Here is a 25,520-nt window from a genome sequence, read left to right as displayed (position 1 = left end):
CACATCAATCCAGTTCTGTAATTGGAAACTGAAACACTAACTAGGGCATTTAAAGTACTCTGTCATATAGTTAAAGATAATGAGACAAGTGCATTTGATATCTTAACTCATTTACAAGAGCTCTTTGATGCAAGGCACTGAGAAATACAGTGATAAAATATTATCTCTTTTGTTTTCAGGATGGCTTCACTTCTAAGCAAATTTAGAATAAAATTTGCTGACATTAATATCATTTGTGATATCAATATGAAACCCAACAAAGAGAGGTAAGAAACATTACCAAAATGCATTATTTATCAGGAGCTTGTTTCTTGTGTGTTGAGCTTTTAAAAATGAAGAAGAAATAACAGTCACTTTATTGCAATCATTTCCCAAGTACGTAGAGCAGGAGAAAAGAGAATAACATTTTAACAATCACAATTCAAAGTGTCAAAACTATAGACAGACTTTTTCTTCACGTTGCAGTGATAAGACATAATTTTAATGAAGACTAACTAGACACTATACTTAAGAGCCACTGCATTTAACAGGCATTTTATAATGGCTTTTCATATCCATTAGTTTGCAATACACTTCATCATATTATCCAGTCAGTCACAGTTCTCTTCTCTGCTAACTCACTTTTCTGCATGCTACCACGCATTAGTAAACTCAATAACTTTCTGGTCAAAAGTAAGCACACTTTTGCCTTTCTCCTGAGAATAATATTATAAATACACCTCCATAATTCAAATATAATGAAGTTCAAATGCATTTTAAAAAAATTGTATTTATCTATGGCATTAATGTTCTCAGGTAAGTTAGAAAGTTGGTAAGATAGCGCTCAGGAAATTCCACCTGCAACTGTATTAGCTACACTTATTTTCATGTCCGTGCCACCACCAAGCATTTTGCTCTCCATAGCAAGTTATACAAAACAGTAACAATAATCATTATCTGACCTTCACAGATGTCTCCTGGTTTTCTACGTTTGTATTCTGGCTCTTTATATAGTGATGCCTTTCATATACATATTACAGGAAGCCCTTATTTCAGAAACTGTTGTAAAAAAGCCCAGTGCGAAGGGTAAATGCACCTTCTCTCTTTTTCTAGGGGGTGCTCTGCTCTCTCATATAACATATGGATTTCTCTTTCCATGCATTGGAGATTATCCAAGATATTCAAGAGTCCCTTTCTAAAGCATCTGTCTATCACAACAGCCCATTTCTTCTATTTTGCGTATACAAAAGCATATAGTGCTTTGCTCAGGGAACAATAGAATCCTAATTTATAATATTGCTCTTGGTCCTAATGAATCTCCGAGAATGTTCTCATCTCACCATCCTCTCTTCCAAACCATCCCTTCCTCAATAGTCCACAAACACTTCATAGTCAAAGGGCTCCTCTTCTCCCCCCAGAGCCTTCCACCGAGCTGAGGTGCAACCTAAGGTTAGTCTCTTAATTCTTTTAGGCCCCAGCATTCCCCACACATGGCATAGAATATAAAACACACATACGTAAACAAAAATAAAAACAGATTTGCATTTACATAAGATAAACATCCTGGAATCTCTGTGGGATTATAGAAATTTTCAACAAATGGACAAGCAGGGATGTATGGCGGGATGGTGAACTTCTCCACATAATCAAAACAAAACCTAAAAGCCCAAAACTGGCAGCATTTCCCTCAACCCCTTGCTACAGGAGATTTATATCATCTGTTTTTCATTACATCTGTGACAGGAAAACTGAATAACCAGGAAAATGCAGCAAATTCTCTGCAACTGTAACAGGCTAATCACAGTGTTTCATTATCCTCAAATAACCTTTTAGTCATCCTCAAATTACCTCAACATATTGAAGAAGTACAGATAAAACCTGAGGCATAATGCAGCAAAGAACAGTTAAAGTTTTTGCATGTTTTTAAGCTACATTTATAGTCAGCGGGGCCTGCCATACACAGTGTCTATAAAATAAGTTAGCGAGTGCATATCCTGAAGCAAGGCCTCCTTTGTAACTCCTGTTTCAGTTGGAAGTTCTTTGAAGAGATGATTGAACCATATCGCCTGCGTGAAAGCTGCAAAGATATAACAACCGCTGAGAAATTAAAGCGAGAGACTCCATGGAAAATTACAGATGCAGAGCTGGAAGCATTCAAAGAAAAGGTAAAGCCTTGCCTTCCTTTTTACTCTTGTACCTATTCTTATGCTTCAGACCAGATGTTTCGAGTTATTAGTAAGAAAATGTGAAATATGAGATATGAAGTTAGAAACATGACACGTAATAACCTGTGTTTTCTATTTGAAAATTGGATTTATGTTGTGAACACTGGAAGTGTGTTATGACTGCGTTATTCAGCACTCTGTGAGACCTCGGCATGTTTATGAAGTATCTTCCAGGCCACTGAGAAGCTCTGCCTACATTCAAAGCCACTTCTAAACCAGAAGCAGGAGTACTGCGCTAAGCCTGAGCTAATAACATCTGCTGAGAGGTTTATTAGACAGTTCCACTGTTTAGAGTTTGAGTGTCTTAAAAAGAGAATAGTTCCAAATATTAACCACTTTGGGAAATTTAGAGTTGAACCCAGACCCTACAACCAGCTCTAAGAACTTGCCCAAAAGGCAAGATTTAACACAGATTCTTCAGTGGCAGAGCTAAGTTTAAACCTGCCAACAATGCAGGAACTCTCCCACAGTTTGGAGACATTTTAAGGCTTATGCTGGCTGATCCACTGGGTAAACTGGAGACTGAGATGCACTTTAATATTGTTGGAATGCACCTTTTTAGCAGTGATCTGCCAGGCTTCATCAGGCCAGTGCTGACAGGTTATTGAGAAGTGTTCATTCTTAAGAGACAAGTTCTGCTGCAACTCTCGCAGAATGAATCTAGCAATCTCATTTATGGCTCCTGCTGGATTAACCTGAGTGCACTTGGAGTTTAGTTATCTCTGCTTTATGGTGCTGGCAACTTCCTCAAGTGGAGCAAGGATTGTGAGTCAGAGCTGAGAGTTGTCAAGGGTCACAGCCTGACATATTAACATAAGCTGAAATCAATGGCGATTTAAGATTACACACCATACCACTGACTGCAGCAGCTGGGAAGCAGACTGGCTGCTCACTGTATTACCCTCTTCGCAGATTTGATAGCCAGCATAAAGTTACAGCATTTGACTGCCTGCAGAAAACTTTGAAAAACACTCTTGGCATAAATCAAAACCTGAGCATCCTTAGAACACCTCCATAATAAAAGACTTCTAGATGTAAGCACTTGTATGCAGAAACAATGACAGTGCAACAGGAGAAAAAAATAAATATCAACACACAAATATTTATATCATGGTTAAACTTGGTCCTGCCTGGTCACTGACTAAAGAACCAAGACAAAACCCTCCATGTTTAAAGCAGTCAGCAATATCATAAAAGCTAAATCTCTCTATAAAATAACAGCAGCAAGAAGAGTTTAGCTTACACCCCCAGAAAGACATGCCTGTTAGCATCAGCAGTAAGGTAGCTCTGGGAATGTAATGGAGGACATTAGAACATGCTTAAAATTCAAAAAAGGACTGAAAAGTTGTCTTTTCTTTCACTGAAAGAAAAAGGTTAATTTATGACATCAGTTTAGGTACATCTACATCCAACACTGCAATCTCTCTGCTCTGCTCCCTTGTTCTAATTCTGTCATGTTTTTAAAACTTTGAAGGTCTGAGCCTAACCAAAGCAACTTTAAATGAATCCCAGAATAACAGCCATTTATGTGATGTAATAAACATCCATGCAGATACATAATACATAAAGTAGCTAACCATCTTACTTCAGCCTCCTGGTCAATTGGAGAGCTGGGTGTTTCTGCTGGGTGTCAGTGTGATTACAGAATCACAGGGACCTCAACAGATCACAGAGTCCAACCCCCTGCTAAAGCAAGTTCCCTACAGTATGTCACACAGGTTGGTGTCCAGATGGGTCCTGAATATCTCCATAGAGGTTCCACCACCTCTCTATGCAACCTGTTCCAGTGCTCCATCACCCCTGACCATAATGAAATTCTTCCAAGTTTGTATGGAACTTCCTACATTCAAGTTTTAGGCTATTGCTCTCTGTCCTATCACTGTATGACAAAGAAGAGCCTGGCCTCATCCATTTGCAGCCCAGCACTGGCAAATAGATGAATTAATACATTATCCACCATCAAACAATAGTACAAGAGTCTCTGAACAGTTCCCAAAGAGCTATAACACATAACCAAACAAATACATAAAAACTACGGCCCACCTATGGTACTGTGCCAGTACCATAAACCAATCTCCATTCCCAGGAAATCTTAAACACATGTGAATGACTCTGGCTCCTGGGTAACAAGGCAAATCAAGAAGAACGTCCTAGGACAGGCTTATATTTTGCTATCTCTGTCACCCTGGGTCATAGAGTAGACTTCACTTCCAGAGCTGCCAATGCAGTAAGAGAAAATCTTGTGTGCAATGGGCAGGTCTGCAGATGACTGACTGAATCTTTTTCTTTAACCCATGTTTTGGTTTAAACAGAGTTATCGCCAAGTTCGTTTGAATGAACTCTTACAAGAGCATTCGAGGGCTGCTAACCTCATTGTCCTGTGAGTAGCACAATTTTATCTTTAATTTGGAGAACACGCTGATGTGAGCAGGGATTCTGGAGTAGATCAACAGAAATACTTGTATTAACTCACTGAGGGGAAAGTTACTTATTAAGCATATTTTGAGAGCTTAAATCCAGTTCTCATGGACTACACTAAATACGAATCTTTCCTCATACTTCTTCACAGCTTCAAGTAAATCTCTGAAAATGTATCATAAATGTAATCTTCACATCCTACTCCACGTGTTGAGTATTACACCTGCTTACCCACCTGCAGGAAATACTCATTATGCTTTCCTTTCCTTTCTGCTGTTCTCCCCCAAGCTATTAAGAACACAAAGTGTGAGAAAAGATTCTTTTGGTTTGCACATAATCAGTAGAGTTGGCAGCCAAGACTTAAAGCTATGCAAAACTAAATGAGCTGATGATAAAGAAAAGTCTCACCAATAAAGATACAAAAACTCATTTTCAGACCAGTTTTCAGAAAGTTTAGACAGTTTCTTATACGTAGTCAATAAATAAGTATTTCTGATGCAGAGATAAACCTCTTTAGCCCTCTTAACTGGGCCTCAAAGTAGGAGTGATCGTGTAATATTTCCCATAAATGGAATCACACATCCAAAGTTCCATCTTACAGTATGTACACATCAGGAGATACTGATGGACTGCAAAAAAAGTGCACGCACTGTACCTTTCTTTTTTTCCATTTCACTATGTGTGGGGCTTTGTGGTGCTCAAAATGCTTCTTTACCTATTCAGGAGAAAGATATTCTCAAGCAGTTCACTTTCACTATAAATAGCCATGTTAAGCCAAGAGTTTGCAAGATTAAGACCTGGTGTTTGCTTTGTGCTTTCTAAGATGAAAATAATCCTACAGACTAATTATGAACATTCTGAGTTGCACATGAACAGCCAACATTCTATGCTTAATATTTAGTGAGAATGCACGTCTCCTTTTTTCTTCATAACATTAATACTGATTTTCTGTCCATCCGAACAGGAGTCTTCCAGTGGCAAGAAAAGGAGTAGTGTCCGATTACCTGTATATGGCTTGGCTAGAAATTCTCTCAAAGAACCTTCCTCCAGTCTTAATGGTCAGGGGCAACCACAAGAATGTACTGACTTTCTATTCTTAAATCTATAAATAAATACTTCTTCCAAATTGCACAGTCACAGTTGCTAGAAAACATAAAAGAGAATGAAAATCAAATGCACCAACTTGGATGAAAGGAAAATAACCTACAGTATCCATTAGGTCAGAGCCATAAAGTGATATAAAGCAAGCAGAATAGCCACAATGCTGTTTAATTATAATATTGCCAAATTAAAACCTATGCCTAGAGCAGATGCCTTTACCTAAATTGTAATGCTAATTTAATGCAATGTTAATTCAAATGCTTCTAATTAACTTGCAAACAAAAAAAGTTGCATAGATAATGAGATGGATTCTATATGAGGAGGGCTGATAATGAATTTTCAAGCTCTGACATGGACTGGAATATATGATTGCAATAACTAAAGGTGGTATGTAAATTTCAAAAGGAAATTAGTGAGATACTAAATATTCAGACAATTTCTGCTATGAATGTTATAAGTTAAGAAAATCTGAGATTATACTTTGGGATAATATATACAGTGATTCATGCAAGTGATTAGAGAACAAAATAAATTTGATTAGCTGAGTTGAATTGAGTTATTCTTTATTTATATAAAGTTTTATATAGTTTTTATATTTCCTAGACTTTCTTAATAATACTCATTATCCATCAACTTGAAGTAAAATAAATCTATTAAGCTGTGCGTTTTTCTATTTTCTATTCTGCAACATTATAGCACTTCATCATTTCAGCTGTCAATAGAAGTAGATTCTCCTTTTAATGGGGAAAGCTATATCCAATGGGTAAGCATTATTTAAATTAAAGACCATTAAGGAGTACAGCTCCTTCGGAGAGATTAACGGAAATCTAAGCCCCAGGAAAGCCAGCAGCCCCTGATTTTCACTAAATGCTTATTACAAAGCAGGCCTCAGATTCCATCTTTGCTTGAATTATGAGAACATAACTTGTGAAGGACCTAGTACTTCATCTCCAAAAACACCAAATGCTTGATATTCATATTTTTCAAGTTTAGCAGCAGCAATTCAGCAGAACATGGTAATGTAGTCCAATAATCCATGTTTTATTTTCTCCAGCTATTGAAGGCATAGTATGAAATACTGATATTTTCTCCTAATGTTCTTCCTTTGCCCCTTCTTACACATTTACAACCAGGGTGAAGGATCACTTTGCAGTTTAACTGCAAGACACAGATATACGAGTTTCCTGGATACAATAAGACTTCTTCACAGCTCTGAGCAAACCAAACCTCAAATTCTGCACTTGCAAAACACGGAAATTATTTCCATCCTTCACACTGACATCAGCAATGTTAAAGGAGCTTGTTACATGCTGCCAGGTCCTCCTGCATTTGTAGAACTGCAATGACCACCACCCTTTCCATCTCTCATTGCAAACAATAAGCACATCTAATAAAAAAACAGTTTAGTGAAGCTCTAATTAGACCTTCTGCAAGAGCCTCTTACCACAAGATATGGAAGAACTAGGGGGAACTATGCAACTGCATTAAGCCATTCAATCATGCAAATGAGCGAGGATAGCTTCCTAAATATTCTCAACTACCACAGATTCTCAATCAACGGGGAACAGTGCCCCAAACTGGGACCTAAGAAGGTCTAAAAAGAGAAAAAGCACAATACACATTAGCAATGGCACTTTCAGTGCTATACGCACCTTCTTCACAAACATCATCATGGGCACTGCAAAAATGAATCCCAAGAGGTTCATTTCTAAATGAGCAGCCATCAAAAACTAAGTACAGCCACACATGTCAGTGTGTGCTCAGACTGCAGAGATAAATTAAAGAAGTATCCACACTGCAGCGCTGTGGAGTGTATAACTAGCAACACAAACTACACATAACAGTGCTTAGCCATTTTAAAGTGAAGCATTATTTCCACAAATTGACAAGTAATTTCAACACAGCAGTTTCCAAGGAGCTTCCACTACATCGTCCTCATCATAATTTTTAACACATTTGCACAATTAATTTGGTGAACATGTTAATTATGAACTCTTGAATTGCAACTTGCAGAATCTTACCAGTCCACCTCTCCCTTCCCACTCTGAAACAGATACTTCCTAGTTTTAAACATACATTATGCATAAAACAACTGCTGAATTTTAATTGCTCTGTTAGTAACTGAATTCTAATTACACGTTTGACAACTCTAGGAAAAAAAAAACCCAAAAAGTGGCTCTAAAACCGTCTAGCACATTTTGAGCATATATCACACTAGCAACTCTACACATTTTTATAGCACGGCGTTGATTTGATCAGATACAACAAAAACAAGCATTGATAAGGTGACCAAAGATACACAAGACAGAAAATAGCCTTCTGTGAAGCCAGAGCAAAAATATTCTGAAATTTCTTCAAAAGCCTGCACATCCCACACTTCAGACAGCCAAGCTAGAGCCCAAGGGCTCAAGCATACAGCTCAGCCACTCATGGAGGTTTAAGAATGGGGAAACTTACCATGCTCGTCCTGTCCGATAGGCAGATTCACTACCTGGTGTGCAGTAAGCCAGCCTCACACACACAGATGAGATACTGACTTACTGCAAAGTTGTGCAAGTTTGGGTGCTACTGATCTGCCACAAAGCACTTCTTTATACATGTTCTTATCACCTGACCACTACTTTGACACAGCCTCTGGCCTTCAATGGGTCAGTTAAAGGTAGGGTACATCTCCCTACCTGTATGCTAACCAGCCATGCTAATTAACTACATGTGTTCTGAAGACATTCCTATCTTCAAAGCCAAGTTTCATCACCTCACTGCGATTAAGAGTTCCTCTACTTAATTGCTTCAGCAGTTTCAAGTAGAGAAAAGCACATATTTTCTATATCTAAGGCCCCATATACAGTGATTCATACAAAGGTTAGTTCTTACTGACAATTCCTCCCTTTGAGACTCACCTAACAATACAGGTTAGATCAGTCTCATATTCTCCATAGTTTTGTTAATTAACATCAAGCAACACTTAAGATGCACACCTCAGTACAACATGTAAACAGACAAAAGCTAACATCACCAGAAAGGCAGCTTCTATGACTTTCTTAATCCATAAAGTTAAACCAGGGAACCAGGAAGCCAACCATGTGAATCCTTGTCAAATCTCTAAGCAGTATTGCCTTCTTGAACCTCATGCAGCATTTTGCCTGCTTCCAAACTTCATCTAAATCTGCAGAAATTTTACTTTGGTCTACTTACAAGCAACAGCTTGTGTTAAGTGCTGTACAACTCCCTCCTACAACATACTTAGGGCAATTCTACTTCAGAGGGCCATCGCTCCTGCTTGAGATATTTCCTTCTGTAATGTACATATAGCACCCATTGCTTTATTTTCAATTACTTCTACGTTGGCTGACATATTCACGATTGCCTTTTTCAATTCACTCACCCCTAACCAAGGAATAAACCATAAAGCAGAGAAGCAGAACTCAGCAGGCCTATCAATTAAGAGATTCCCTCTCCTTTGTCATCACCAACCGTAAAATTTGTCCCAACCCACAAGTTTCTCCAAGATATATTAGCTAATGAAATTTCCTGCTCAGCACGTTCTAGAAGATGAGCACAAGCCCAGCAACTGGTTTTATTAGCAATCTGAATTGCCTTTTGGATTATTTTACAAAGCAGACCCTGATCCTGCGGGATTCCTGGTTCCCACATATTCCTCCTAGTTTTCTTTATCACCCAAAGGTTAACAGTGGAGCATTACTTCATTTATTTCTTTAAATGAAATTGTGTAACTGGAGGAATAAATATAATATAAAATTAGTAAAATCAGAGTTACAAAAGCAAAACTGATATTGCCTGAGTAAAGTCCACTCCGAAATAGGTATTCAAATCATTCCAAATGCAGCTTACGTATTTCTCCTGATTTTTAGCTTCAGAAATTGACTTCCTTATCTCCTCATTTTTCCTGTAGATCTGCCATCTCTACTGTAATGTACCCAAGAGTTTATCCTTCTTATTTTCACCGCAGTGTTTGTTGTTAGGAGTACCAGACAAGGTCCCTTCCACTTTTCAGACAAAGGCTCATCATTCCAAGATTAATTCTCACACTTCCAAATGACTTTTTCTTTTTAAATCCAAGCCTACACACACTACTCTTAGGCATTTACGTGTATGTCCAAATACCAAATGCTGGCTAATTATCAAACAACACCAACAAATCAAAGCCTCTTGTTCTGCTCTGGCACCATAAAGTCAATATCTCAGTTAAGTGTCACTTATCACTCCAGGAAGTGAGAGGATTTGATGGAGTCCCCAAACACAAGGCCAGCATGCTCTGAAGTCCAATCAGTCCCCTACCTTGTATGGCTGCAAGTCAGAACAGCCTCCCAGCTGTTGCATCCAGGTCTTAAGAAAACTGTTGTCCAAAAGGTCCCAGTGTGCAGTAAGCCTACCTCACGCACAGATGAGATACTGACTTACTGCAAAGTTGTGCAAGTTTGGGTGCTAGCTGATCTGCCACAAAGCTAGCACACCGCAGAATTTTTGCAGTGTTTCTTTACACATGTTCTTATCACTTGACCACTACCCTGACACAGCCTCTGGCCTTCAATAGGTCAATTAAAGATAAGGTGCATCTCCCTACCTGCAGGCTAGCCAGCCACGCTAATTAACTACATGCGTTCTGAAGATGTCCCTATCTTCAAAGCCAAGTTTAGTCATCTCACCATGATTAGAGCTTCTCTACTTAATCACCCTACCAGTTTTAAGGATTGTCATCCTGACTCAGATAAAAGTACATATTTGCTATATATCTAAGGAAACACATACAAAGATTTGTACAAAGGTTAGTTCGTATTGACAACACTCTTTCTGGCAAGACAAAATATGACAGTTACCCTTCATTCTCAAAGGCATGGACATGCCTCATCCCTTTGTACAATTCTGTATGATACTTCAAATTCATCTTTAAGGCAAAAGCAGTTTTAGCAATTGGTAGCCTGCAAGTAACAGACATGACAACAGGTAGTGTGAATTAACTCTGAAATACAGTGCAAACAGCTACACAATTTTAGCTAACTCGGACTCATTTAACTCTCTGTACCTGCCTGTTACCTCCCCACTGGCAGAGATCTCCAATCACCAGTAAAGCTGCGAGAACCTTGAGCAGTCCTCAGCCACTTCAGCTTGGAGGCTTCTCTTAAGCTACAACCCCACAGGTCTCCAGGCTGTTCTGGACTTCAGAGAATCAACCAAAGATTACCATGTCCTGCTCTGCTCCCCTGCTACTGACCTCAACTTTTGTCAGCAGGGCAGTAAACCAAACGAGGATGACTCAACTCTCAAGCTATGGGCACACATGAGGAAAATCAAGGTTTTATAACAGTGTGGCTCAGCACACACCCAGCATTGCTTAAACACCCATTCCTTCCAGCAGGTGCCTGGTGGGGCCACGAGGCAGAGGAACATCTTGTGCTACCTCAGCTGCAGGGAAACACAGAATATAGAGCTGTGCCAGTGCAACCACAAACAAATGTAACAGATTTTAGCTTGCATTCTTCACAAAAAATAAAAGCAATAATTCACAGCTACACCATTGCTGTCATTTCATCAGAGGAAGCTCTGTTTCAAGCAAAACAAAGCGCTAAGGTTGTTCTGGAACAGCAGTGACAAAGTCCTATAGCCCTCTGTGCAGTACAGCAAAACACAAGATCAAAAATAAACTTAATTGCAAATAAACTCCCCCATGGCAGCGTTTTAAATTACACATCTTAATCACTGAGAGAGAGAGGCAGCTATTTTAAGTGAGACTGGGGTGGCAGCGAGGAAACGTCTATTTTAAAGGCATGCTTTTCTCCTAATAAAAGTTAGAACTGTTCTAACAACAAAACTTCAGTGCAAAGAATTTTAGGGATTAGTATCCATAAAAGAAGCTGGCATCTCGTTCTGTGTACAAGAAAGCAGGGAAAAGGCAGGTAATTTCAGTTTATCTCAGTATTACTCTTCAAAGCCAGTAGGACATGCCTAACAGGACAGCACAAGTCAGCAGTCAAGAATGCAGAAATGTTGACCAAATAACTGCTTATCTCCAGAGCAAACAGCACATTCCTTGTACCAAGGCAAACTTGTCACGCTTTAAGCACTGATCCGGAAAAAGAAAAGCATTGGGCAGTTGAGAACTTTCTCCTGATGACAACAGGAGCTCCTCCACATCATGCACAGAGCTTCAGGCTACCTCAGCCTGAACTGAGCCTGCCCCATGGAGTCAGCCACTCATAAACCAGGCCTTGCCTTAACTATAATGCAGGATGTAGTTTTAATCATTATTTGCTTGCATAACTAACCTCTTATAATTAGGTGTTCATTTGATAGAACTCAGAAATCTGCTCAACTTCCAATTTGTCAATTAAATGAGAAGTGAAATATTCTATGCTTTTTTCCCCACACACATCTATGACACTCATGCATTTTTCTTCAAACCGTGCATGTTATTAAGGCTAAAAGTGCTGAAAACCAATAAAGAAACCCCACATTGGCATATTTTTCCAAATACCGTTTTTCACAGCCAAACTGCAGAGTGCAGCAATGGTTTCACTGCCATCTGGCTGCATTTAGGAACTGTAACAGCAAGAACAATCTCATACACTCCATCTCATGCAGAGAATACATCCAAACCGTCCAAGCATGGGTATTGTAGCCACAAATCCAGCAGGAGCTGCTTCCACATCAGGAAAGCTTAAAGAAGACTTGGGAGGGAGATCTCCTCATGGCCTTCTAGTACTTGAGGGGAGCTTGTAAGCAGGAAGGATAGCACCTTTTTATAGATAGTGATAGGACAAGGAGGAAGAGCTAGAAACTGAAAGGGAGATAAGGGTTAGATGTTAGATGTGAGATCTTTATTTGGAGGGTAGTGAGGCCTGGGCACAGGCTGACAGAGCTGTAGGTGCCCCAGGCCAGACTAGGTGGGCCCTGGGCAGCCGAGCTGGGGGCCACACAGCCCAAAGCAGCAGTTGAGGCTGTAGGGTCCCCTCCAATCTAAGCTTATGATTCTCTGTATGAAGAAGACAAGTCCTTTAGAAAGGATGGTACGGATGCAGTGATTATCACAACTAAATGTCCCTAAAATCTGGCTAGAGCGGCGCCTAAGCTGAGACACGGGCAGCGCTGACACCAAGGGGGTTTCCCCTATCTCTATCCTTCTCAGGGAGAGCAGTTTTATACCCCGGCGGAGCTGAGGCGGCCTGGATCGCAGCTCGCTCCTGCCCCACGCAGGCAGCCCCGCTAGGCGCGCCCCCCTCCTTCCCGGCTCCCTGTCTGGCTCCTCCCGCCGTGCAGCCGCCATCTCTTCCCCCGGCAACTCTGCGAGCCCCGCGGGGTCCGCCCGGCCCTGCGCGGCGCCGCCGCTCTTCACCCCGGGAAGCCCCGCATCGTTGTGCCGCTGCCAGGGCCCCCGCCACGCCTCATGGCAGGTACAGCCTAGGCATAGGGACAGCGGGGCCGCGGACAGCCCCGTTGAGCCCCGGGAGGCTGTTACCGCCGGACAGCGGCGGAAAGCACAACCATCCTGATGCGTTCCGCCGTCCGCATGGCGGCCGCCTTGAGGGCCGCCTCGCGCCTCGGACAGCAGCTACGGCTCCGCGGGCGCAGTAAGGGGGGAAGGGAGCAAGAGGGGTCCCGCGCTCCGCCTCAGCGCACCGCTCCGCCCCCCGCTGTGCGCCCAAACGGCGGGGAGCGCAGCTGGGCGGGAGCTGACAGCGGGAGAGCCCCTTGCGGAGGTGGGCGCTAGGGAGGGCTCGGGAGAGGCCATTCTAACTAGGCGGGGGTGCGCGGATCGGGGCTCCCCTCCGCCCGCAGTGGGCGCTGCCGCTTTTTCGCGCCTTTTTTTTTTTACCTCACGGCGCTTCGTTTCCCGCTTTCCTCCCGCCGCGCAGCCATGCCGTGCTCTGAGGCCGCCCTGCAGCCATCCCCCAGCAAGAGGCAGAAGGGCTCGGCGGACGGGGAGCCAACCGCCCTGCTCCGCTTCACAAAGCTGTCCGAGAACGCCTGCGCTCCGTCCAAGGGCTCCGCACGGGCCGCGGGCTACGATTTGTACAGGTGAGGGAGGGACCGCGCCGCGCCCCGAGTCCGCCGTAGTTTCACATTAAACTTGGATGCTTTATCTCTCTTACCACTTAAAAGCAGATAAAAGTAGCAATCTCATGATTACGCTATCCGAATGACGCTACGGGATTACCTCCTCTGTAAGGACTGCCTTCTGTATCGTCAGTCTGTAACCGTTAATTGTATGATAACCCCGATGGTAGGTCGTGCTCTCACATCCCAGCAGGAGTAATTCTGAGTAACTTTGTTCCTTTAAAAAAATAATAGCGAATTCTGTATCTAAAGCATTCTATATAAACTAGCGTTTCTTCACACAGTGCCTACGACTACGCAATCCCACCCATGGAGAAGGTTGTAGTGAAAACAGACATTCAGATTGCCCTTCCTTCAGGATGCTATGGCCGAGTGGGTAAGCAAAAAGCCTATTAAAAACACCTGTGAACTCATAGCAGAGAGGTTTGGGGTTACCTTTACATTTAGATTTTGCTTTCAGCGTTACTCTACACACATACGGAAGTTCACGTGCCAACGTGATTTATTAAGCCTCGTGCTAGAGAGCTGTATCTTGCATACAGCTTTATAGGTGATGTGATCACTGATTATTTCCCTGCAGTCTTATAGTTAAAAAGGTAAAGACCAATAGGTAAGGGACATATGAAGGACACAGTGATTGTTAAAAATTGGTCCTGAGCTAAAAACTCAAAGAACAGACTACTTGTAGTGACAACTATGGAGAGAACCCATACAAGATACTCTACCACAGTGAAAGGAAGTGCTCAGTTTGCTGTGTTCTTTCCTTTAAAAAGAGAGCGTTTGTGCATTACTTTATCCTAAACAAAGCAAATTTTGAAGAGAGTAACATTAAGCATCTCATCAAAGTAGGCCAAGTAATATAAAAAGCCTGCACGTAATTTATCTGTATGCAGATCAATGTAAATGGACAAATAGTGTTTTCAGTCATGACTAGAATGGATTGCCAGCATAGTCTTTTGAGACCAGTCCAGAACAGTGGAATAGCATCCTACTCCAGCATTCTTTGGAGAAACATGTTGTGTATTTGGTGGTCTAATCAAGGATAAATTTATATCACCTAAAGATGCCAATTTTGTTGTAGGCTGTAGCAGCTAGTTTTGATTATATTTACAATAACGCTTATAACTGTTCCTCTAAAGCCACATTTATTTTAGATAGACTGTGGAAACAGTTCTTGCTATCACAACTCTGTACAAACACACTAATCTATAAATGTTTTGTTTTGCACTTACAAGAATAATTCTTGTTTTCTAGCACCACGTTCTGGTTTAGCTGCAAAGCACTTCATAGATGTCGGTGGTAAGATATATATATTTTCTTTTTACTTTTGTAAATCTTAATTGTAAAATGCCTTAATTTCATATTGTGGTAGGTGTAAATAAATAATGGTAGCTTCACTAGGTGTCTAGCAAAAGGATATAACTGATTAATTCCAAAGAGACTCAACAAATAACAATTAGTTTAAGACTTGATAAATTATAAAATACTATAAGGTTACTATAGGAGAATCACTAATAATGTTCTTGTAAGCAATGTCTGACAATTTATATTTTGGTTTGGGCTTTAAAGATTGCTTTTGGTCTGTTTTTCTTCATTTAATTAAAGAGCTATGTATGATTTTTTTTTCAGTCTGGTGTAAGATTTGAATTAATTAAATGAAGGCATATAGAATAACAGCTCTAACTTGGTACATAAATTCAAGCCTGAAAGTAAAACTGAAAACCCACTTCCTACCAGGTTGCATTACCACCCTTATTATAAAATAACTTTTTCTTTATATCAAATCTAAATCTCCCCTCTTACAGCTTCAGAACATTTCCTCTTGTCCTCCCACAGCAGAGCCCACTGAGGAGTCTTTTCTTCCTTTCTTGTTGCCACCCCTTAAATACTGAAAGGTCATTCTCAGGTCTCCCCAGAGCCTTCTTTTTTCCAGGTTAACAGCCCCAAGTATCTCAGCCTGTCTTCATGGGGGAGCTCACATCCATCTTGCCTTCCACCAGTTCCCCACGTCCTCTTCAGCAGAGCTATACTCAATTCTTTTGTCACACAGCTTGTAGTGATAGTGAGACATAAAAAACAACTCGGGTATAAGTACTGGATAGTCACCCAGTACAAGCACAGACAAATATAGGAATGATATTTAGCCTATATTTGCTTACAAGCAGGGCCCTGGTGGATATTAGGGATGGTAACTGTGGGCATTCTTCTCTCTGATGCCAGGCTAGCCATAAAGCAAAGGCAACTCCAAGAAAATACAGAGCTACTGCAGAACTGCTTTATTGGGTCTGCTTTGTGGCATATGAAAGTCTGGCTTCATCTGAGATATGCTTCTGGTATCAGACTAAAGGGGAGCATCTGTGCCAGCTTTATGTCATTCAGGTTTTATGTTATATCAGAATAGATTATTTTAGGTCAACTGACCTTAGGTGCATTTAGGGTTTCCTAGTAACCAAAAAAAAAACAAACAAAAAACCAAAACACCAAAAACTAAGATGGAAATCAAAGCTTCCCTGTTCTATACCCAAGACACCATAGCATACATCATCTACTAAAGCGTGATTCTTACTGATAATGTTTCTAAAAGTTTTTCATTTTTATGAAAAAGTATATGTATTCTCTTGTAATGCTATAACGTGATAAAAAGCACAGCAATAACAGCAAGATAGCAAAGCCCTAGGTTGCAAGAAGTGAGGATTAGCCCAAATGCAGCAGCCACGGACACAGAAACAAAGGAAAAATAAATCTGCTTACCCTTGGAAGACCTCAGGAATAGGCAGGAATCTCCAGTGAGATCCTCTTGCCTCCACTGCCAACCCTTAAATGAGGTGTGGGAAGGGGTGGATCCTGCCTGCAGCCCTTCCAGTCACTCAGGTGCATTGAATTGCATTGCATACACCTGAGCTCCCCTGGGTTGGCCCTGCCTTCCCACAGGTGCTCAATCACTGCTTCTATCCATGACTTAGTATTTCTGCTACATCTTTGTAACAATGTTTCCAATCTGAAAGTTAGACTAGGAAGTGCTTGACAGAAATAAACAGTGCTTAGCAGGATGACTTGCATTCAGTTGGTCAACAAAACAGCTTAAAAATCCCGAGTAAAATTAGCACTGACAGTAGAGGACATCTGGAAAAACAAAACCTGAACAGTTATAGTGTTGTTTTAATTGTCCTGTCCAAGTACTAATGTCACAATGAAAGCCATTATCCATTTAAGGAAAAATACACAAAAAGAAGTTGTGTGGATCACTGGGTTGGAGAAAAAAATATGGGATCATGCAAGAACACATTCAGAATTCACATCTGCTCTAGGTGTGAATGCTTTCCCAACAAATGGCATGCCAAACTTCTGACAGAGTAAGACCGTATGTCAGAGTGCCAGTTCTAATGCACAGGTTTTCCAAAAATGACTTAGATGATTTCCACCCAGTACATGTATTTTAGAAAAGAGTCTTGATGCTCAGCACTGTGTATCGTTATTGCAACTTGCTGTTCTGGAATAACACAATACCAAGAGAGAAAACCTTGTTACCACGTTTTGCCAGTGTGCCCAAAACATTGAATTTCTGGTCAGGTCTTCCTGGCTCATATATTCTGTAATAAAAATAGCATAGTTTCAACTCAAAATCTAGATGGTGGTGGTGTATAAATTCAGTAAGATCACTTGAATATAATATATGTAAAGAGAAAATGTTTGGAAGGCAATTACTTTCACAAAATCTCTACAAGAATTTGAAATGATCATAACTTTGTAAGTATTACAGCCATTCAGCACAGCATTTAGACTAGTGGTTTTGGCCACAAAGCTGTTTTGTTGTTGTTGTTTTTATTAATTATTTCTTAATACAAAGTTTCAAGTCTGATTGCAAGGTCTGTTTAGATTAGATATACAGCTGAGGAAGATTATCCTTCCTCTCTGTATCCTCTGGGAAGCTTTCATCCTCAGAATGTGGGAAGTGCAGTTCTTGCCCACTAGAAAACAAGTCTGAAGCATTCTGTAGGTTCATTATGAGTGTAGTTTACTTTATAGCTAAGCTTACAAAATTTGAATGCTTAGTGAAAGTTTTTCTCCCTCTAGTGAATAATACAAGTGACTTAATGTTGCTGACAAGGTCTAGAATTTCTTGTAGATGCTGCTGCTAAATATAAAAGCTAGCTTTTACTTACATCTTTGTTGGCAAAAAAAGTATACTGCTTGAGGAGCCATGTTTTATTAAGGTCATTTAGCAAGACTCAGTGGTGCTCAAGCTCTTCCCGTTATATATTTTAACCTTGCATGTTGGGCATTGAAAGGATGGAGTGGGATGCTCAACAGTCATCTTCAGACTTCAGCATTTGCAGCAAGATCTTTATGTAACTGGCACGTAATTAACTGGTGTCTGGTCTAAAATAAATAAAAACTGTCACTTCTGCAGGTCCAGAGACCATACAGTTACATAACAAACAATACAAACAACATATAATGCAGTATTTTCACACAGTTGAAGAAACTAAGAAAAAAAAACCATTTTCTGTTCTTCAGTATATATGTTCAATAAAAAAACTTAAGGGCGTAGTCATACTACAATTTTCTTTGGCATTTATATTATCTATAGGTAGTATTTTGTATGTACGGTATCTGGAATGTCTAGAAAGGACATGTAACTTTAGTATTTATGTAAGCAGACTTCAAAATATATGCACTGAAAACCGGACTTCCCTGTGTTTGATTGTGCATGAGCAGCATAAAGTATAACAGCATGAGACACTGCAGTTGTTACCAATCCAAACCTGCATTGTTTAAAATACTGGCAACATTTAGTAATTTCATATCCCTTTTAATTCTTCCATTTATCAGCTGGTGTTATTGATGAGGATTACAGGGGAAACGTTGGTGTGGTACTCTTCAACTTCGGCAAGGAGACTTTTGAAGGTAAGTATTAAGTTAAGCAAAGCCTGTTTTTAGCCATCTGATGGGAGATGAGAATTTAAGTATTCTTTAAAAATCTGTGAAATGGCAATTTTATCTAAGACCGTTTTTACAGTTAACAAAATCTTGGCAACTTAACAATGTGCTACAAAGGAAGTCTGCAAAGTTTTTGGATTGAATTTTGGATTGAATCCACAGGGGAGCTACATCATATAAGCAACTGTCTCTGCAGTATTTATGCATAACGATACTTAGGGTGCCACAGTATAGCAGCAGGAATGAAGGGATGTCCCTTGAGCTGGTATTGCTGCTGGAACTTCATTTAAGAGGGCTAAGCACAAGTTTATCATAGCCTGTATTTTTCTGGGGTTTCTGATATTTGTTTAACAAAATTTCAAATAAGTATATTATTATATTAATATATTATTTATTACTTGTATGGATTTTTTTTAAGGAAATAATAATAATTTAACTTCTTTGCAGTTAAAAAAGGAGATAGAATTGCCCAGCTCATCTGTGAACGCATTTTCTATCCTGAGCTAGAAGAAGTTCAAGTAAGTTGCCAAGGGGAATATTGCCTTTTTTTCAACCATTAGTAGTTTAAGATAGTTTTAGATAAATGAAATTTCTGCTTTAGGTAAATACTTTCATTTAAAACTACTTTAACTATTAAGCAGTAATTCTGTTATGGTTTGTGTAAAACCCTTTATGCTTTGCATGCATTATCTGATATTTTTTTAATTATTTCAAAGTTTTTCAGAGATAACAAGCAGATGAGAAATGCTTGAATTGGTATATGCTTGAATTGAAATATGCTAGAAATCGTTGTCCCTTAGTGTGGGATTTGTTTAAGCTTTTAAGGAAGTGCATTGAAAACTGACTCCTAAAATACTTTGGTTTAGTTTGAGTTACTGACAGTTCTGGTCTACTGTGAGAAGCCAAGTAACATAGGTCACTCTGAAAGTAATGCCTCCTATTTATTTCCATGAAGACTACCACAGATACAAAGAGCATAACAACACTGTTTGATAGAGCAAATTCTCAGATGCAAAACATTATTTTTCAACACAATCACTACTGTTTTTGACAGTGATGAGTAAAATCCTGCATGCCATACTTATAAAAATCTGCACTAGCAGAATGACCTGCTGAAGTGCACCACCTGCTGCCTCACTGTGCTGATATGCTCTTTGTCAGACTGCCCCTCTGCTGCCATCTGTCACATGGCAACAAAATGTGACAGCATATTGGTGGGAAGGTTCAACGCCTAATGCCATACCACCAACATCTGCCTCTGATGCTGTGAGCCAACATAATAAGCAGGCATAACTTTCAGGGCAGCCCTTGTACATGCACTGTCCTCTGATAAACAATATTGGTTATATGGAAATTGAAGGCAAGTTAAAACTAAACAAGCTTGTTATAATTGTTGTCTTTCAGGCTCTAGATGATACAGAACGTGGTGAAGGTGGCTTTGGTTCTACTGGAAAGAACTGAAAATGATTTGAATGTGCTTTCTGTTGCTTTTTTTATTGTTATACTTTGAAATTTCCATTTGAATTAGATGCAGTATTTGAATTTGAATTACATGTAATATTTTGAATTACTTGGTCAATTAGTTATTTCTTTAAAAAACATTTTGTCCTCATTAATATTATTTATGTTACTCTCCTGAAAGAAAGCTTTCATGTGTATCAGTATTTTATACTGAGAGTTTACTTTGTACAGAGTTAGCAATAGTAAGTATATTGATATGACTTTCTACTGTAATCCCTAAGTCACAATAAGGTGACGATATTCAATATTGCATCTTCTATGATTTGTCAGAAATAGTTGTTTCAAAGGTAATGTTCTAACTTTGATCCTTATCTGGTTCTCGAGTAGTCATTTCTTCAGCTCACTAGATATATAGCAGGGAATATGGAGTGTAAAGTAAATGTTACAACTCATCTGGGAATCACTTCAATATAGAAAATAAATGCTATGAAGCATGCTGCCGTTCAACAACATTCATGAATAAGGTACTTACCGTATGAAGAACACACTGCTTTCATGATTCAGAATCAAACTTCTTTTCTCCAGTTGGAGTACTTAATCCATTTCGACTGGTTAACATCAAAACTCTTTTGGGATGGATCCCAGTGGTGGGGTAGAAGGGTTTTTGTAGACCCAGATGTTCACAGAATTCTCTCCTTCCTGGTCTCCGGATATAGTTTTTTGTCCTTGTTTTGCATCTTTATCTACTACTGGCCATTTTACACATTTTATATATATATAACCTAAAGAGCTGGAAAACAAAGAGCAGTATGACAGCATTCTGATTCCATCAACCATAGTCATTACTTTGAGTTTGCAGTGGTAAAACTGAAGTACATCTATCTTTGACCAGGGTAAAAACCTTTCCCCTTAGTCGCATGACCTGCTAAGCAGTGCTTTTTTCCCCTTAAAGCCTTACCTCAACACTGTTCTATCTGTATATACAGGCTTACCATGCCAGTGGCTGTTGAGACTGAGAAGCACATCATGGCAATAAGGTTCTAAGTCTGTTGGAAAAACGATCTTGACATTAAGCATCTTCCTTTATATAATCTGCCAGAAAGGATCTTCAGTTATCAATGACTATTCAAATGTCTTAAAATAAGAATAAATCCTTTTCTGTAAACCCATTTCTTCTTGCTGGAGTTCGAGAGCAAGTTTTGCTGCTCCTCTTCTGTCCTAGTACAAAAAAGAAAAAAAAAAAAAAAAGCAAGGGCTACATTGACTTAAGTCCATAAAAGATATTGGATGATCTCACTTGAGGCAGCAACCTATGAGAACAACATTAAGCTTTACTGATATTGTGCATTGTTTGCTGTAACTTGGAAAATACTAATTTACATATTGGAACAACAGTGATACTCCAGATATAGGAAGAAACGTGCAAATACTAGCAAATAGCAATCTGAGAAGAATATATGAGGAAGAAACACGACAGTAAATGCATTGACCGATACTTGCTGTGTTTTGTCAACACACAGGCTGATAAGTGTCTTTATGAAAAATGTCTCACTTATTTTGAAAAGCATTTTTATTTAGAAGTACTTTTAAGACTAGTGCAAGGTTCCTGCCAGTAAGATTCTTGGAAAATAACACGTAGTTGAGTCAGTAGAAATGCTTTCAAGCTCACTGTGCACTGAACTCCCCGTATACATCAAACCACAGAATTATTGTAATAAATTCCAGATAATTTCTTTAGGAGATGAAGTCTTGCTTTAGTATGAGTAGCAAAGCTACTGAAGATAAATACTTCTTAGAAGGTAGCAAGAGTTACACATCAGTTTATTGAATGCTCTGAAGTTCTTACTTGCTATCGCAGACCAGAACCTGTATCAAAACCAGTTATTTTTGTTTTGTTCATTACCATGAACATGGAGAGCCCTTCAATTTATTTTAATGTTTCCTTTTTACCATGAAAGTATTTTGTCTTCCTGTCTGGCAAACAAGAGGCACAGAATTGTGTGCTTTAGAGAATTTTACGTTGTTCTTAATTTCCTCTGACTCTTATAAACTTACATTCCTGTGAACAGAGAGAAGATGATAGGTACTTTTTCCCCTCCTTATAATTGTAAGCTTGACTTAGCACATTTGATCCTACTAACATTAAAATTTTGGCACATTTAAGAATTTTTGCATTAGCAGAAAGAAGAAAGGACTGGTAGATACATTGATACTGTACATTACTTCATCTGAGATCTAGCCTATCTAAATTCAGTAGCTGTGAATTTGTTGTGTGATCCAGCATCAAGCTGGTTTAGTATGCCATTGCCTGGATGACATTAGACTGGATGACATTAAGCTAGAAGCTAACATGCATCAAGGCTTACATCAAATACATCTATCTATACAGGTTTTCTCCAGAAGCTCCCTGAGAAGTAATTCCCAAGGCTCACTGTATGACTCTGAAGAAAACTGAAAGCTCTGAAGCAACTTGAAAGTAAAAGTGCTATACATAAATATATAAAATAACTGTTGTTGGTCTGTTCTCCATTATCACTAAACAGGTTCAAATTGAGCTATTAAAGTTTATCCTGTTAATTACTGGTTATATGTAGAAGGGACACATCTCTAAGATGAGTTGTCTAAAATTTGAGGAATTTTACAGCTGTCTCCTTGGAAAGTGGAGTTTTCCTATTGTAAGATAGTTGGGTGAGGAATTCCCATCTGCAGCAGAAAGTGGCTTTTTCCTGTAGAGAAAGGAAAAGAACACAACTAACTGCCTTTCTTTAAGAAATGAATTTGACCTGTTACAAATAAGGATGGAGAAAAATCTGGCCTTGAACTCCAAGTGAATTGGGTGGAAAAGGCTGAATTTAGATACTTGGGTCTAGATTGACCCCTATGATTTGGTTTCCATTTTGAGATGTGAAAGGATTCTGTTTTCTGGTTTTAACTCAAGTACAGATGACGGATTCTGATAAGCTGCTGAGGGTTGTGGAGGAGTGGGTGATCACTAATGCCTGCCATTTGGGCTCTCCAACTAAGGCCAAAAATCTTGAAAGTTACTCTCAAGTTGCTATTTATCTTTAGTCCTTTCCCTGGTTCCCCAGTTATTAACCAGGTCTTTGTTGGTTGTCAATTCAAGCACTCCTTCATTTCAGCTGGTTAGGTTACACTGTGGCATGTTCAGAATTTTTTTGATCTAATGTTTTTTAATAATCAGCCACTAGATGGCACTTAAGGTTTGCTTTCTTTTCTACCTCTTTTTTTTTTTTTTTTTTCTTTTTTTTTTTTTTCAGAGGTATTTTTCAGAGATCTGTTCATCTGTAATTAAGAGTTGATGACTCCCATTGGGACTAAGTTGGCGGAAAGCAAGATGCAGCAATATTTGAGTGAAAGCAGGCAAAAGTATAACCATTAAAGGGGGAACAATGACTATAATTTAAATAAGATTTGGGTGGTTGCAGTGTTTGCATAATCCCTCCTGGCATGCAAGAGCAGTAGAGAAGCCTGTGGCTTTGCTCTCCTGCTGCGTTTCAACAAAAATGGAAAATTGTAATGAACAGCAACATTTTTCCTATCTTTCATATTCTGCTCTTCCTCCTCCTTCATTCCTTTAAGAGAAATGCAGTTTACTTAAAGATTGAATTGTAATGGAAATAGTGTATAGCTTGGTAAACTGCATTGGAGTCTCTAAATTGGATTCCTCTTGCTTCAGTTTCAGGACTTAAGTTAAAACTTAGTTAATGCATGTTAACCCAGTAGAGACAGGTGATGTACAGTAACCTGAATTACATGAATTTTTGTTAAAGCTCTCTAGCTTCTGTATTGGCTGTTACTCCTGTAATAGCTTACTTGTATTTATCTCCCTCACCCCCCCAATATAGACATATAAATATATATGAAAAAATAACATTATATTTTGGCTTAAAGATGGTTAAATAAGCTTCGGTATTAAGTAAACTTCTATGACCCTGCCTATTTCCTGTCCTGTCAAACCTTTCCTTGTAAGAATAACAGTGTCCTTTTATTTGGTAGAGTGTAGCATGATGTTTTTGGCAGGCTCAACATTTTTGACTTGCATAAATTTGTGACCTCAAGTGCAAGAAAAGTGAATGCTTGCTTCAGTGCCTCATGGTTTCTGCCTAAAGAGAAAAGTGTCCACATCGCTAATCATTACAGTTTCTGAAGGAAAATTATCAGCACACTTATTCCACCTGATTGCACATGACTGCACTTCCAAAGAAAAGAATCAGAAATAAAACTGTGTATTTTGTACCTAGTTATGTAAGGTACCAAAAGTCTGGAAATATAGGGCAGACTGTACTGCCTTACTGATTTCTGGAATTGGCACACAGGGCACTTCCCTCACTAACAGCTCCTTGGCAATCTTTAGCTCAGTAAGGATGTTATTCTGCAAAGTGTAAATTTGGATCTGCTGCTGGGCTAAGAATGTCTGTCACTGCATGGTTAAAGGTCTGATCAGGTCTGAAGTGAATTAACATAATTATTTTCCTACATTTTCTCTCCATTAACTGTGTGGTTATTTAGCTCTTTACTGAAGTAGTTAGGCTTTTCCCTTTCTGTCACAACACAGCAAGAAAACCTTTTGCCCTGCCAGGTCTGAGAGCTTGACAAATTAGTTCTATAACTTGAGAGCCACCTTCCAGAAAGTAACTACTGCTTTTAATATGAAAAAAAATATACTGAATTCAATGAATGAGAGCTGTTTATGCACACTTGCTTGTTTCTCCATAAGGTTTGATTTTCTTCATTATACCACAAAATATTACTATTAATCATCAGCTTTTTACAAAATATTTATATAGCACATTCTTTTACAGAGATAGGAGTTTTGTACTAACATTGTTTGTAGCCTTAACATGTAAAGGTGATATCCTTGAACTGAAGAAAATAGTCTTTTGATTACTATTGATTACTGCAAAGGAATTTGTTTGTTTTATAAAAGGAAAAACAAACAAACAAAGAAACACCAAAAATCCAGTCACAAAAGTAGCATCTTTAGCCAGATTCTTTTAGCATGAGTGTTTTGTGGTTTATGGATTCCTAGCTAGTCCGAGAGGATGTCTCCAAGTGGCCAAGACAAAATAACTGCATGTCCTAGTTGGAAGAAAACTTCTTCCCTTCCTTTGCAACTAAGCTGACTGTGTGTGCTGAGTCTCAAGAGCATGTAGTATCCACTACTCTTGCTAAAACACCTTGCTCCTGACCATAATCTTCCTGCTTGTGCCAGCTTGCACTTCAATTGCTGGAAAATTACAGGTACCTTCCCTTAGAATAACATCAGGTGAGTTCACCACACAGGTTTTCATAATAGCAGAG

General features: G+C 39.3%; 2 protein-coding genes across 6 annotated transcripts in view; both read left to right on the top strand.

Moving 5' to 3' along the window:
* SLC12A1 (solute carrier family 12 member 1) overlaps nt 1–5,777 on the top strand; it is a 43,162-nt gene extending 37,385 nt beyond the window's left edge. For both annotated transcript variants that reach the window (XM_072345738.1, XM_072345737.1), the window contains exons 23-26: nt 180–266; nt 2,009–2,144; nt 4,517–4,584; nt 5,587–5,777. In XM_072345738.1, the coding sequence (XP_072201839.1) occupies nt 180–266; nt 2,009–2,144; nt 4,517–4,584; nt 5,587–5,722 (427 nt within the window). In that variant the 3' untranslated portion in view covers nt 5,723–5,777. The remainder of the gene's footprint in view (nt 1–179; nt 267–2,008; nt 2,145–4,516; nt 4,585–5,586) is intronic.
* Nucleotides 5,778–12,977: 7,200 nt separating this feature from the next.
* Nucleotides 12,978–22,711, top strand: DUT (deoxyuridine triphosphatase). 4 transcript variants are annotated; one of them, XR_011904910.1, is made up of 8 exons: nt 13,234–13,438; nt 13,595–13,757; nt 14,081–14,172; nt 15,051–15,095; nt 18,630–18,704; nt 19,185–19,255; nt 20,142–20,722; nt 22,588–22,711. XR_011904910.1 is itself a non-coding variant. In XM_072346022.1 (7 exons), exons 1-7 carry the CDS (start codon nt 13,126–13,128, stop codon nt 20,196–20,198), a joined length of 510 nt encoding a protein of 169 aa, XP_072202123.1. In that variant the 5' UTR covers nt 12,978–13,125; the 3' UTR covers nt 20,199–22,711. The 4 variants fall into 4 exon arrangements, 3 of the variants coding, with proteins under 3 accessions (XP_072202123.1, XP_072202122.1, XP_072202121.1); XM_072346022.1 differs by lacking the exon at nt 13,234–13,438 and adding an exon at nt 12,978–13,132 and having other exon boundaries at nt 20,142–22,711; XM_072346021.1 differs by having other exon boundaries at nt 13,210–13,309; nt 20,142–22,711.
* Nucleotides 22,712–25,520: the final 2,809 nt, after the last annotated feature.

Source organism: Excalfactoria chinensis, chromosome 10 (assembly GCF_039878825.1).
Source record: "Excalfactoria chinensis isolate bCotChi1 chromosome 10, bCotChi1.hap2, whole genome shotgun sequence".
Lineage (NCBI taxonomy): Eukaryota > Metazoa > Chordata > Aves > Galliformes > Phasianidae > Excalfactoria > Excalfactoria chinensis.
The sequence above is the reverse complement of the archived record's forward strand: the minus strand, read 5'-3'. Positions and strand labels throughout refer to the sequence as shown.